The 15,342-nt window shown below is 46.1% G+C and overlaps 1 protein-coding gene across 4 annotated transcripts in view; it reads left to right on the top strand.

The window, feature by feature from the left end:
* The window catches only part of LOC126349037 (homeobox protein prospero-like), a 56,027-nt gene extending 41,212 nt beyond the window's left edge, over window positions 1-14,815 (top strand). For 2 of the 4 annotated variants that reach the window (XM_050002404.1, XM_050002403.1), the window contains exons 7-8: window positions 7,591-7,750; window positions 10,513-14,815. In XM_050002404.1, the coding sequence (XP_049858361.1) occupies window positions 7,591-7,750; window positions 10,513-10,692 (340 nt within the window). In that variant the 3' untranslated portion in view covers window positions 10,693-14,815. The remainder of the gene's footprint in view (window positions 1-7,590; window positions 7,751-10,512) is intronic. The other 2 variants (XM_050002407.1, XM_050002406.1) reach the window with 1 other exon arrangement.
* Window positions 14,816-15,342: the final 527 nt, after the last annotated feature.

Below are 15,342 nucleotides of genomic sequence, written 5' to 3'. Positions count from 1 at the left end.
GGTGACACGTATGTGGATCCATTCATTTCCATTGTGCATTCCGACGGACTAGAGCAATTCCAACAGGACAATAGACACCCAGGATTGCTACAGAGTGGCTCCAGGGACTCGCTTCTGAATTTAAGCACTTCCACTAGACACCAAACTCCCCAGGTTGAACATTATCGAGCATATGTGGAATGCCTTGCTACATGCTGTTAGGAAGAGATCTCCAACCCGTCTTACTCTTACGGATTCATGGACAGGCTTCATGGTGTCAGTCCCCTCCAGCTATACTTCAGAGATTACTCGAGTCCATGCCACGTCGTGTTGCGGCACTTCTGCGTGCACACGGGGGCCCTACCTGATGTTAGACAGGTATACCAGTTTATTTGGCTCTTCAGTGTATTACGTGCTCACTCCCCTCTGCAAGTCTTGCAAGTTTATAACGGGAATTTCGGAACGCCCAGCCCATTTGTAGTACTGAGTGCTTCAAGTCTGATGGCCTCAGAGTCAACTTAACGCCATTTGGGATGACGGGATGCTACGTCCAACATCCAGCAGCTGCCGCTTATGCAAAGAAGGGCGCACTTGCTGTAGGTGTCAGTAGGTGAGAAGAAGGCGCTTATCCGCGCCGTCAGCGAACACAGGCACTGCCATCGACTCGGAGGGCAGCGTCACTGTGTCTGCGCGGTCCCCGGTCGCGAGCTAGCGGGATGACGACAGCGCCCACAAAGGGCAGGGAGCACCAAGGCGGCCCGGGAGAGGTGGCGCTAATTTTTGAAAGTGCCTTACGCATTTAATTCCGGCCCCGTGCGCGCGGATAGCGCTGGCGGGACAGCGTCTGAAAGCCGCGCCCGAGACGAGATGGGACGGGACGAGACGAGACGAGCGGTGCGACGCTGCGACGCCGGCGCCGCCGCCGCCGTCGTCGTCGTCGGCCCGAATAAAAAGCGGAGCCGAGGCGAGCAGCAGCAGCAGCAGCTTCCAGCTCCCAGCTCCGTGCTAATTGGCTCTCTCCAGAGCCGCCTTGCTCGTGCGCTGCCATTATCGCGACACAAGAGGGTGAGGGGGCGTGCGATGCCAGTTGATAATGAAGCACCAGCCGTTTTGTCGGTGTGCTATCATCTGCGGCGAATTGCGGTTGTATCAGTTCTATAGCCTTTTCACTTTGGAATGCCGTGGAGCGAGCTCGTGCGCGCGCGCCTGCCGCGCGCTCCAAGGGCGAGGATTCGCGGGAGGAGAGCGAGAGAGAGAGACAGAGAGAGAGAGAGAGGAACGCGGGCGCAGCCGGCGGTCGCTGGGAAACGAGTGCAGCCGAGTGTCCCGCCACGCCCGGATAGCCAATACAGGCATTAGCTGCTGCTGCCGCTGCTAGCTGCTCCTCGCAAGGAGTTCGCGGTCGCGGCCGCTGCCGGGCTAATTACGGCGCGGAGGTGGCGCCAGCGCGCTTTTTCTGCGGGCGCCGCCGGCGCGGCGCACAGGTGCGTGAGCGCCGGCTCACAGTCCTCAGTGGGTCCTGTTCGAGCGTCAGCCGCCGTGTTTCGTCCCCGGTGAACACTGAATAGCGCACCCGCCGACACTGGGATGACAGCGAGCGGCTGACTCTCGAGAGTGATGTAGCACCAATCGCACCTGTCCCGTGATCGTACAGAGTTGTTTCGACAAACTTCCCCCTCCTCCCTCGAGTATTTCTCTGTGTTGCTCTCTTCCAGTCGATCTCTTGAACTCTCCAGTGGCTGTTTCGAGACTCTTTTATGTGCCTCCCTGACAATTCCCGACTGACGATTTCTATATACCTTTACTACCAATATCATTCATTGGTCGAATGAGCTGATCTGTTGACGTAGCACGCACAACAGTGTAATTGTGTCACCTTTTCCGGGATTACTCTGACTTCTGTACCCAAAAAGTCTACTAATACATCCCGATTATTGAGCACTTTCTATGTCTGACCTTCCACATGTGCTTTTATGCTTACCCCCCTCCACCAACATATTAAATTCTGCCTCTATCTTCATCCACATCCAACCCATACGCACGTTCTACGTCAACCTCTTCATCGTTCCTCTCAAATTTCCAGTATTCTACTGTGCTACACATCTCACCAACCATAAATCTACCCTCTCTCCACATCCTGTTCCACCAAATTCCAGTATCAGGCCGTTCTGTCATGTGCTCACACTACCAGACGTAAGATAAAAAAATGGTTCAAATGGCTCTGAGCACTATGGGACTTAACTTCTGAGGTCATCAGTCCCCTAGAACTTAGAACTACGCAAACCTAACTAACCTAAGGACATCACACACAGCCATGCCCGAGGCATAATTCGAACCTGCGACCATAGCGGTCGCGTGGTTCCAGACTGCAGCGCCTAGAACCGCTAATAATTTTTATTTATAGACCGTCTGACAGCAACGGAATGAAACACAATTTTAGTGCCATACGCGTTTCGCATTTATTTTCTGCAAGGCATCATCAGTGGCCTGGAATATGCACATATGATAGCTATGTAGTTTACATTTTTGTCACTGTGCCTATAGGTTATAAACAGTTCTGGTGGTTGGTATTTCCTGTTAAGTAGTAATGTTTTCAACTGTACTTACAGGTTGCGTGGACAATTGATTACATGTTACGCTCCTGTTGCATTTTTTGTGTTCTTCTTCTTACGAATGGCAATTTGCGGTTTTTTCCCACATTCCACAGCTCTATGAACTGAACGCTTGTTTCAATGCAATGTTTTTGTTTCTGCTGCCGACTGTCAAATGTCTTTTCCAAAGATCGAATGTCATTGCCAAATTACTAATAGGAAATACCAACCACCAGAACCTATAGGCACAGTGACAAAAATGTAAATTAAATAGCCAACGTATGTACATATTCCAGGCCACTGATGATGCCTTGCAGAAAATAAAGGCGAAACGCGTATGGCACCAAAATTGTGTTTTTATTCAGTTGCTGTGAGACGGTCCATAAGTAAAAATTATCAATATACCGTAATATTACACGCAACTGAGGAAAACAGGACTACAAAAGTTGAAAACTGCATCATTGTACTTACCCGCGGATACCAGGTAGCAGCTTTCAATTGAAATGTCCTCTCGCTGTACTCGGGTGTTACATAATGTGTACGAGTCCAGGTTATGACACATGAAGTTTGGGTCTATCCGTGAGTCGTGCACGGCTATCCAAAGCGGCTAAGGCGTCCGCTAGCCTAAAGCGGGACATTCGTGTTTGATTCGTGGTCCGGAACTAACTTTGATTTTCGTCATTAGGCTGATGTTTGCCCGTAATCGCAACTGAGAATAATTCGTGTAAATCGCAGAAGTAACACAAAGAAATTATACGAAAGCTGAAGGCTATCGCACACCGACTGCTCTCTAGTTTTCGGGTACAACTCAGTGCAAGAGCCTAATTAATTTGTGTGAGAGCTGAGACGCATAATAAACCGAGAACCCTTCTACGACGCAGAGCAGTCGCTTCGAGGGGCTCGGGAGAGACAAGGGAGTGCTACAATGCTTGGCGCCCCCCACGAAGATTCGTGGGCCACTTTTCTTTTTGGCGCAATGCGTGATGCAGCCTTGCGGTCCCCCGACGTCGGCAACGGTCCGCGTCTGCTAGAGGTACTCGGTGGCTATCCTCTGTACGGGACGGTGCGAGGGCCTCGCACTCACACACTCACACACTCACACACACACACACACTGATGCGGACCTTGTCTCTCTGCTGCGCGAGGCAGAGAAGGAGCAGCACGGCCTGCCAGGGACCAATCTTACAAATTACACGGCTCCTGCGAGCTGCGGAAGGAGTAATGGCCCCGACTGCTATTGAGGTGCGCGCCGGAGAGGACAGTGCCGGCGCCGCGCGACTGCCTTCTAATTGCGCTGAAGGCCAATATTTGTGTCGCGCCGCGTCGCGCAGGCAGCCGCCGCCGCCGCCGCCGCCACCTCCGCCTCCGCACTCGCGCCTCCACCCCCGCAGTACAGTGTTCCGCCCACACGGCGCCGATTCTTCGCCCGCTCTCCCGCGCCCCGCCCGTGCTAATGCTGCGAGGCGCTGCGCCGAGCGGCGTGGCGCGACATGTGATACAGACAACGGCCGCATTGTTGACATCTTGTACTTGGGCAGCTCAATGGACAATTGTGCGCGAGGGTGGAGGCGCGCGCAAAACGTGAAAATGCGCCGTTCCGTTGCGCCCGCTCGCGGCGCGCGAGACTCATTTCCTAACTAGCCCCGGCGAGGCCTTAAAACGCCTCCTCTTTCCCGCGACGCGGCCTGTCCCACTCCGTGTTTAGCACGTGCAGCTGAGCCCGCGCAGCCCGTATTGCTTCCCGCTCCCCATTCACGCCGGAGCCGTTGTCTTCTATTGATCTGCCTAGCGCCTCTTTTTCGATGCCATCCACCCACCTACGCCCGCATTCCGCCTCGCTCTCCCTACATCATTTCTCCGCGCTTTCTCTTTCCCCTCTCTCTCGCTCTGCCCGCCTTCCGGAGTCACGTCCCATTCGTCGCTTAGACTACCGGTAAACTCACACGGTAACTTGGCACCGTGTAAAGTGCTACTTATAATCGCGGAGAAGCCATTCTCTTGAGGAACATAATGTCTCTCCCTCGCTCTATTTCCCGTGATACGCTAGGGAGGGGTGGGGGGGGGAGGGAGCGAAGGGGCGTTTCTTTTGTTCATTCTGCCATGTCCTCGTTTGCAAAGGAACTAGGAAAGAAAAAAGAAAAGCCTACACACAACAATCTGGTGCGGAAATTTCTCGAAGCTGGTCTGAATTACTAGGAAGTAGCTTAATAAACACTGGGTAAACTACCATAAGTTCCTATAATTTTCACGTACTCACTTACACATTTATTTTACTCGGAAAGCTAGGGTCGTGAACAAAGCGTACTCAGAATCTGAGTTACGGAAGCCAACTCGCATTCATTACATGAATAGGGGACCCGTCAAGGAAACGAAGCTCTATTTAGTACAGAATAACATACAAAACTATTCAGAAAGGTTGTGTTTCTCGCCAAGCTGGCCGGAGTGGCCGACCGGTTCTAAGCGCTTCAGTCTTGAGCCGCTCGACTGCTACGGTCGCAGGTTCGAATCCTGCCTAAATAGTTCTAAGTTCTAGGGGACTGATGACTCAGAAGTTAAGTCGCTCGACTGCTACGGTCGCAGGTTCGAATCCTGCCTAAATAGTTCTAAGTTCTAGGGGACTGATGACTCAGAAGTTAAGTCCTATAGTGCTCAGAGCCATTTTCTTTCGCCAAAGACCCTGATCCTACCTCGTTATAATACGAGTACAATTCAGAAAGCAAGGTCCGATCGGTCGCAAAAATGGAGACCACTATGAAAATAAAAATAAAATGTTATATTGGTTGCAACAATTAGCTACACCTTACAGCTATTTCTCTAGATAGTCACCACCCCTACCTGGACATTTGTCGTACTGGTGTTCCAACTTTCCACTGCCCTATTCATGCAAGGTACTGTGCCTTCCGCCAATTCCCTACGCTGGTCTACAGCTCGCTGTCTGTGCCAAAATGTTGCCTTCATAGCCAGAGGTTCATGTGAGAAGAGATAACACTCAGGGGAAGCCTATTACGGGCTGTATTGTGTGTGATAAAACACTTACCATAGAAAACATTGCAGCATCATCTTCTGTGCCACACCTGAGTGCGGCTGAGAATTTTCATGAAGGAGGAAACGCATGACTGTTACGTTATGTGGGCTGCATAACATCAGGCGACATATCTCACCAGGCCCTCATACTTGGCAGGAGACAATGTTTCCGAGGCATCTTTACGTGCCCACTGTGCGCTCAGGACTCAAAAGAGCAACGTGGCGCAATAGGCGGACGTACTGCAGATACTGCCCCACACAGCTATGCAAAGCTTCATCGGTTTTTCATTGTGGTTTCCATTTCGCACCCGATCGGATCTTACTCTCCGTGTAGCCCACGTAGGCACCCACAAAATTTGCACCAGCTGTGAGCGACACTGAATGTTGATAAACGCAGTGGTAACAGCGGTTCCCGTAAGATCACTTAAGTTCCAAAGGGTGGAAGGGAAGACGAATACCGGAAACAGTTAAGAGGAGGAAAAGAATTTACCGAAGCCACACGATGAGAACAGACTGTATAATAAACGATATAGTAGAAGGAATAGTGACTGGAAAGATGTTCGGAAGAAGAAGAAGTAGTAGTAGAAGGAGAAGAAGTCAGTAAACAAGTACATAAACATAAGGCATCCTAGGCAGCTACGAAAATGATGGCGGAACACCGGTACCGTGGCGAATGCTAAACTTGCAGTGATGGATCGGCGTGATTATCATCATCAGCACGAGCAGCAGCAGCAACAGCAGAAGCTGCAGCATCAGCATCACTATGTACAGTGTTCTTAATGCAGAGAGTATAGTTTGTATGATATTTGCATATGTTAAATAACATATGCTGTCAGGAAGGTAACGTCCATTTACGTGAGAATACTTTCTAATATTGACATTTAAGTAATGTACCACATTGTCTGGTAAAGCTAAAAAGAAAAAAAGAAATGGAGAAGTAACGTTACTGGAAGCGTTTAGAATTTAGATCTGTGTGCCATTTTCAGTTTCAAGGGGAACGGCGGTGGTACTCGAAGTACTTTTGAGATTTCGTGACATATAGCTCTGGATGCAGTTGCTACTGGCCGATATGAATCACATAACCAGAATTTCTTTAAAGTGATACATTTATACCTGAATTACTTGCATCCAACTTTGTAACATTCGTTTCTTTCGCTTGAATGATAGAGGGTGTAGCAAATAAAAGTTACCCTGAGAACAGAGTTCCAGGGTGCAAAGAAACACAGCAGAGGAAAGGAAATACAGTAATGATCTGGCTGGAGCAATGTTGAAAGTGACCATTCTTCTCTTGGAACTTCTGGTCCCTGGTCAGCAAGATGGTGAAGGTGGATCGAAGCTGGACTGCGGGAATAGCTGCAGTCTCGTCCAATATGTTCTGTTGTAGTTCTTGAAGACTATGAAGGTTGTTGCAATACATCTTAGACTTGACAAAAAGTAATATCACACTGACAGATCACGTGATCTGGGAGGCCGGCTGGGGCCGCTACCAGACTGACCTCTGTTAACAACTCTGTCGGACGTAAAGATTGTGTAAATGTGCTCCAAGGTTCGGTCGGCTGTATGAGCAGTTGCTCCATGCTGTTGGAAGTAACTGTAGGTCGTTTCCTCCTCCGTTAATGCTGCCACAAACGGTCCGGACCACTTTCTTTTGCCCCACCCTGTATTGCGTAACACATTTGCTTTACCACTAACATAACATATTCCATCTGACTTCGTGTGCTTTGACGGTGATCAAATCTCTAATATTAATTTTTTTTCCTTATCATTCTCTGACTCTTTTTCCTACTTCCATCTATGCAAGAAATATAAAAGTCGAACTCTTGATAAAATCGTGTAATTTCCGTCAGAAGACAACTGATTTTTAGAAATTCCTATAAATCTCTGATATCAACTGCATTTATTTGCCCGTTTAATGTCATAAGTTACTTAATTATTCCGTGCAGTGTAAACTCTATAGACCGTTGTGTAATGTATCGTCGGTTTATCTGTGTTGCAGGGAGTTCTATTACATCCAGATGGAGAAGTATGCGAGACAGGCGGTCAGCGAAGGCATCAAGAACGCAGACGATCTCCATGTGGGTGCAGACTCGGAGATCTACCGAGTCCTCAACCTGCACTACAACAGGAACAACCACATAGAGGTATGGGGACCACAGGTGCGGCATTCTTCAGTTAACTTTCCTAAAATCTGCTTGAGTGCTTGCACGATCTCACCTGCCTTTCTGTTCTACGGCTTTTTTTGTACGTAGCCAAAGAAAAGACAAACGACCAGTTCGCAAGAATCCTGCATGAAAACTAGTTACTCCCTATTCAATGTCTGCCACTGAAATCAGGCTGATGAATGGTCCGTCCAAACTAAGTTCAAGAAGTCATGTCTGATCTGTTGCAGATGAGTTTTAGATTAATTGAACAGTGTATTTGGACTAAGGTAGACCACTTCCGATTCTGTACAATATTTCCCCAGTATTGCTGTAGTTACCAGATTGATACCAGCCATCAGCAAGCCCTTGACTAGCTGATTTCCCATTCGAATACACTTTACTGCTACAGTAATATGAGATAATGATTGTTCAAACTGTAAGATGTAAATGAAAAGTTTCTTTTAACTTATTCATAGTTTGTATGAACGCTGTACGTTTCACAGTGGATCACCCGTTCGAGACTTCCACTAAGGCCAAACACGACAAAATGTCTGCGAGTACATTAAATTTTGAGCTTGCTTTATTCTCTTCAACTGTAGAGCTGTCAGTGGCACAGCAGCCTTGCAAAGTCTGAATAGATCTGTCTTTTCCGCTTATATGAAATGATGACTAGCATGTTATATAGCATGACTTTTAATAAAATGCAAAAATAAAGATCAAATAATTTCAGTGCAATTCCAAATTAAACAGAATAAAATTCCTCGGTCATTGTCAATAGTCAACATCTTCAGGCGTAATCCGTTATGTGGAATATATTACATTGCAGTTTACCTGTGCTCGTGGTACTTAAAAATCTGTAGATAATATTATTTTCTTAATTTACTTTTTTAAAATTAGAAGTTCGCCTTTTTCTCCTTATTACATAATAAAGTAGATTCTGGGTTGCTCTAGGCAGATCATCCAAAATGTAATCACATTGCCTCGACAAATTAGCATCCAAATATTTTCGTCTGCAACTAACAATACTTGTTATTAATCTACTTAATGCAAAAGAACGGACTCTGGATCCGCTAAGACGTAAGAGCTCAGAAATACAGATGTAAATGTGTATTTATCAAGAAATTCTGGAAGAAATGAGGGAAAGTGAAACACTAAAGATGAGTCCAATGTACTAAGAACACCATAAACTATTGCATCCTGCATTATATGGTTGACGCTTCATGGTCGTTGTTCACCGATATTTAATTTACTGGTACACTGCCTTCTCCGCGTAATTATTCAGTCTTTGAAATGTCAGAAATCCATACTCGAAAACTTATTACATATGTTTCCAAAATGACGTCTTCACTATCATCACCCTCACTTTCCTTTCACTAACGCGGCGGTGAGTCTTCGGAGAGGCACTAACGATGGAGGGAATTGCTGACTTCGGCGTTTACCAGCTTCTCTCACATTTGTTCGTTGCTTTGTCAGGTATTCTCGGTATATTCATTCATGTGACGTATTCTCCGAACTCTTCAGGAAAAGACAGTGTTGCATTTCACTTCCTTTGAGAGCAAAGTTGATACCCAACTGTAGCAAAACGTGAACAGAATGAGATTTTCACTCTAAAGCGGAGTGTGCGCTGATATGAAACTTCCTGGCAGATCAAAACTGTGTGCGGGACCGAGACTCGAACTCGGCACCTTTGCCTTTTGCGGGCAAGTGCTCTTCCAACTTTATATATATATATATATATATATATATATATATATATATATATATATATATATATATATATATTGATTGTTGTGTTTGGTCGTTGCGGACGTCACTAGACATCCTGTTCAAGTTTGGTGGTTGATCCTTCCACTCAGTTTTCTTATTACAGAGGCCAACCGGCTCTCAAACCGAACACGCTGAGCTACCGTGCTGGCACCATCTGAGCTACCCAAGCACGACTCACACCCCGTCCTCACAGCTTTAATTCCCCCAGTACCTCGTCTCCTACCTTCCAAACTTTGCAGAATCTCTCCTGGGAAACATGCAGAACTAGCACTCCTGAAAGAAAGGACTGTTAGTTCTGCATGGTTCTTACGGGAGCTTCTGCAAAGTTTGGAAGGTAGGGGACGAGGTACTGGCAGAAGTAAAGCTGTGAGTACCGGGCGTGAGTCGTGCTTGGATAGCTCAGATGGTAGAGCACTTGCCCGCGAAAGGCAAAGGTCCCGAGTTCGAGTCTCGGTCCGGCACACAGTTTTAATCTGCCAGGAAGTTTCAAGTACCTTGCTTGTTAACGACGTTGGCTCGAAAAAGTGCAGTATTTGCAATTTCCTCTTTGTTCCCCGAAATACATTTTGATGTTTTCGCATTGGGTGCGTCAGATGGAATTGCTAAATACACGTGATTTGAGGAAGGGGGACAAAGCAGATTCGGTAGAACTCGAGAGAATTTTACCCCACTGGTAACAGATGAACGCACACCGGACTCGCATTCGGGTGGACGATCGTTCAATCCCGCGTCCGGCCGTCCCTAAATGCTGGGATGGTTCCTTTGAAAGGGCACGGCCGGATTCCTTCCTCGTCCTTCCCTAATCGGATGAGACCGATGACCTCGCTGTGGGGTCTCCTCCCCCAAAACAATCCAATCCACAGATTAACGGCCTTCTCCAGTGCTGCAACCACGAGTAGCTTACTGATTTTGGATGATCGTGCCTCAAACATTTTTTCGCTTCGCTGTAGTTACTTTCACTTCCCGGCAGCTGCACCGTCTAACGGGGCGCCTCTCTCTTTCTTTCGCAGGTCCCCTCGAACTTCCGGTTCGTGGTGGAGCAGACGCTGAGGGAATTCTTCAAGGCCATCCAGGGCGGAAAGGACACGGAGCAGTCGTGGAAGAAGTCGATTTACAAGATAATCTCGAGGCTGGACGACCCCGTGCCCGAGTACTTCAAGTCGCCCAACTTCCTGGAGCAGCTGGAGTAAGCGCGTCCGCCCGCTAACACCGAGGACAGCCCCAGCCGGTGCCCTGGACGGCGCCGTGCCGCTCCACTCCTGCGGCCGCCACACAAGTCTCCCCGCCCAGCCTCCGCGCGGGCAGACTCGGCTGCAGTCCTCAGCGCGGCCCCGCGTCGGCTGCAGGGCCAGCTGGCTGGCGACGCAGGAGTCCCCAGGACGCTCTCCGCTTGCCCCGACGGTGCTGCCGCATCCGAGGACCGCGCCCTGCTCGTGTACATAACGAAGACCACCGAGGCGTACGTCCGCCGCCGCGTGTTGCCACTGTGTACAGCAATTACTGTGGTACTGTCTTCCCTTTTCGTGTATGTAAAACCGAGAAAAGGAAAAACACAGACAGAAACGTACGAGGGAAGGAGACAAACACTTTGGCACGGGGCGGACACGCCAAAAAGTCACGTGTGGTACCGATACGACCAAAGATAACAAAAGATCCTTTATAGATAATTAAAAAAATGAGTTTGTTAATTTGTGCTAGTCGTTGAGTGATGTGTTTGAAACGAGTCGTTGAACACTCTGTGCGAAACGCCAAAAAAAAAAAGTTGTTTTTACCTTCCTCTCTCACGGACTCGGGAAGTTGCGTCAAAGTTGCTATTGTTATATAAGTTGTAATTATTATTATTACAATTGTTTGTGAACCCCATTGTGGGAGGGATTGCCCACAAGCGCAGCACGTTAAGCACAAACTGTTAGCCGTAGTGACGTCACCTGATCTCACGCCCGCTGCTTCCGCAAAAGGGCAATCTGTCACTCTGGCACGTGGGCTGCCCGTGGTTAAACTTCCTAGTCAAAAATCAAGTTGTTTGTCTTAGGTTAATGCAATGTTTATATCATGTGGTGCAGTGGAAAGAGGAAATAACGTATTCCAGATCTTTTTGCCTTCTCATGTTAAAAACGACGGTGTAACTGATTTTGTGATATATAAGCGATTGAATTTTGCATTGAAAATTTTTATAACTGCTTTTAAGTAAGAAGTTAAAAAAAACTGGAATTGTGGATAGAGATTTATGTAAATTTTCCTCGAGTTGAGAACGTGTTTCAGTGAGGACATGCAACAGAGGGCAAGGAGTATTTGTGGACACCATCTCCGCGACGGCGGAGAAGAAAGACTGTGCGGTGCTGTGCAGTGCAAAAAGAAAACTTTTTTCCTTTTTTCGTAGGGAAAGGGACCATCGAGTAACTAAAAGAAATGTGATTGTTGGAGGAAGGTGGTAAAAATGTGGATAAAAGAATTCCGAACTGTCGTAGAAGGGATTTATTTAAAAAAAATTAAAAATGGACTCTCCTCGAGAAATTGTAAGAACATTTCAAGAAATGTGAACGTCAGGCTGGATAATGGTAGCAACTGGCCGATTAATTTCTCTATTTTAAAATAATATGCATACAATTCTACTGCCGATTGTATCAATAGTAACTTCACGAACCACAATTTACAGTTACCTTCAGTGCAATCTTCGTTTCCTAGTTGTGTACTTGAGTTCCAACAGCTCTCGTATGGTAATGCTTTCCTTTTTAAATGATTGTCTTCGTTAAAAATAAAAAAAAAGGTACTTGGTCGCTGAACAGGGGCAAGGGGGCCCCATAGAACGACACTGCTTCAGGCCGACCGATCCATTCTGTCAGGTTACAAATTTCACCACACTACGCTGCCAGTGTTTAGGGGAAAAAATTGGGAGAGAAAGAGAGAGAGAGACAGAGAGAGGGAGGGAGAGCGAGGGAGAGGATTCAGGGAAAGATAGAAGATATAGTATATGTATAAATAAAAAAAATTATATATAGAGAGAAAGAGATAAATTATGTGGTAGGGAGATGTGGAGATGGGTGTAACCTAAGATGGTGACGAGGGAGATGAAGCAAAAAGAAACCAAAGTGTCCTTTAAGTTCCGGACTGATGAGACCGCCAACTGTTTACCGTAAATATGGCGTCTCAGCAGTTCTGGTACCTAGTCATCACCAAAAAATGATCGTAAACAAATATCAACAAGCCAGAAGCACATACAGTATCCAAACGACAGGTGATCACTCTCACACACACACACACAGAAACAAACACACACACAGCTTTGACAGTGGCGGTACTCGACGCCGTCCCAGCATCGTACACACATTCACACACACACACACACACACGCAGAGCCGAGTCGTTGATCGCAGTATCGCCGCTCCTACGCAGTGTCCTAACCCCCTCCCCGGGCCGCCGCGAGCTGTTGCGCGCCTCTTATTGTATTTTAAAAAAAGAAACAAAAGCGCTTCTTGCAAAAGAAAAATGTTGCCAGTGCATGTACTGGGATTTTTTACGTAATAGTTTTGTTTGTACTCTTTTTTCCCATAGAAAAACTGACATTGTTGACTCCTATGGTGATTGTTACCCCCTGTAGTTTTTACCGCTTCCGATGGTTGTTGTAGCATTTGACAGGGAGCTAACCCTTAACAAGGTGGTGGTAGCGGTGAGGAATGTTTTCTCTCGTTGGGTTCGTCTGAAATACAGCGGAGGTGGCGCACCCAACTATACCGGACTAATTTCGCGGTTACTTTACAGGTACAACACTACAAAAAACGCATATTATAGACAGCCGATTCTGTTACTGTTGCAGTGCAGACCATATGAACAGACTTTATTTCCTGAACGCAACAATTTTTCAAATGCACACGGACCATTTGGACCTAAAAACCCCCTCCCTATTTTTGTGTGTCGGCGTTCTTTTTATCAATGGTGCAATATTTTTTTAATTCAAAAGACCTTGGTCCCCAGCCTTTGATAGCGATACTTAGAAAAACAGATTTGGCAAGTTTTAGTCCTGTGTTTAAAAATACCTTTATCGTTTTGCAATGAAAGAAAAAGAGGTCTCGGCAATGTTAGGATCCCCGTTCGAACCTTGTCACAGAAAGTACAAGCTTATTTAAAAAGCACCTTCGCGCCTTATCTTTATGATAAAAGAGTAAGCGAAATAAAATTGTGTGTAATTTTTACCAAAATCTGCCTTACATTCTATTTTCTTACAGAAGTACCTAGTGTGATGATTTGCTGTAGACGAAAAACAGTTCTCACATGTCTGGGTCTTGCCATTCAGTACATCCATGTTTGTTTAGCAGCGCTCTACTACGTATCACTGGCAACTGCCCCGAGGGTTGCTTCCGCCACTCGTTCGTACGTTCGTTCGTTATTCATAAACAGGCTGTTTCACAATCTTCTAGTCCATTTCGCAAAATAGTCATTCTTTTGAGTGTGAGATGTAGTATATGTAAAACTGTTGGTAACTTTTGAGCGTTATGGGATACTTCCTTCAAGTTTGTTGTCTTTTTGTTTAATATGAATATATATATATATAGAAATATATGAACGAGTCGCTATGCGACTCTAACTGGTGACTTTGAGGTTGCGTTCTACTTTTTACAGTTGTATTTGAAGCGAAGACATTGTACAGACAGAATGGTGGCATTACTCAGTTGATGAAACGGCGGTACTGTTTAATGCCGCTACAGGTTTGTGTTGTTGGCAGCCCTGCCCGGGGAACTCCGCCCCGCGGCCACTCAATAGAGGACGCTGCTAGCTGGGGACCCTCTACAGTGTTCTCAATTCTGAAATAGCATTTTTGAAACGGAACCATATTCACAATACAGTGCTCGCAATAGTCTGAAGGCAACTAAAACGAAACTCTCGTCTAAAATATTTCTGATCAAGGCAAAAAAAACTCACTCAACATACACACAGGGCCAACTCGTCCGATCTAAAGTGCCTTCAAAATGTTAATTTTTTTAGAAAAAAAAAGAAAAAAACAGGGCCCTAAATAGACCATTCTCGCCCCACCAAAACACTGTACTTGGTCTCCAGAGCAACGCCCTCTTTTCTGTATCATTTCGAAGGACCCAAAACGCAAAACTCAAGTTATTAAGATTGTTATGCTGAGAAATCAAGATAATTCCGTTTTACTGGTATTTTACGCAAGTACCGCATATTTAATTTATTGGTTCTTATTTAATATTGTATTTACAGAGGTTTCATATGTGATGCATGTAAGAAACCGTATATCCATGGTATAGCATTACTCTAGAATGTAGGAATACATGATTATAATGATAATAATTACTTAAATTGTCTTATTATTTAACATACCAGTTCCTCAATTCCTAATCACAGCAGTCCATAGTTGGACTATATCTGCTACCAGGAGATAAAGTTAACTTGATCCATGTCTCTCAAACAGTAATGAGCTTCAGAAAGGGGATATAACGTAGCAGTTGTGAGATTTCTTTCAGGTAGGCGAGAATTCAGCCACACCGACAAAGGAAGTCCTATAAAGGGATGGATCATACCATCTCCATGTAGTAGATTACCTGGATCAAACTTGACAAGGATCAGTTTTAACACATAGTATGTCATGTTCGTTACAAAGTGTACTCTAAAATAAAATACTTTGTGTATTTAAAAAAGATGCATGAACAAAAAGGAAACACTTCAATGAAAAGTTCGACACAGTAAACCTGTAGGACTAAACCGATTGGTATCAGAGCAAACACTCAGGATGTATGCCTACGTAAGGATGTGTAAACAACATTGGGGTACATTTAAAACCACAGTAATTACTCTGATTGTTTTGGGGTCAAATCGTCACTCTAGTT

This window comes from Schistocerca gregaria, chromosome 1 (assembly GCF_023897955.1).
Source record: "Schistocerca gregaria isolate iqSchGreg1 chromosome 1, iqSchGreg1.2, whole genome shotgun sequence".
In the NCBI taxonomy this organism is placed as follows: Eukaryota; Metazoa; Arthropoda; class Insecta; order Orthoptera; family Acrididae; genus Schistocerca; species Schistocerca gregaria.
This window is presented reverse-complemented; position numbering and strand designations above follow the sequence as displayed.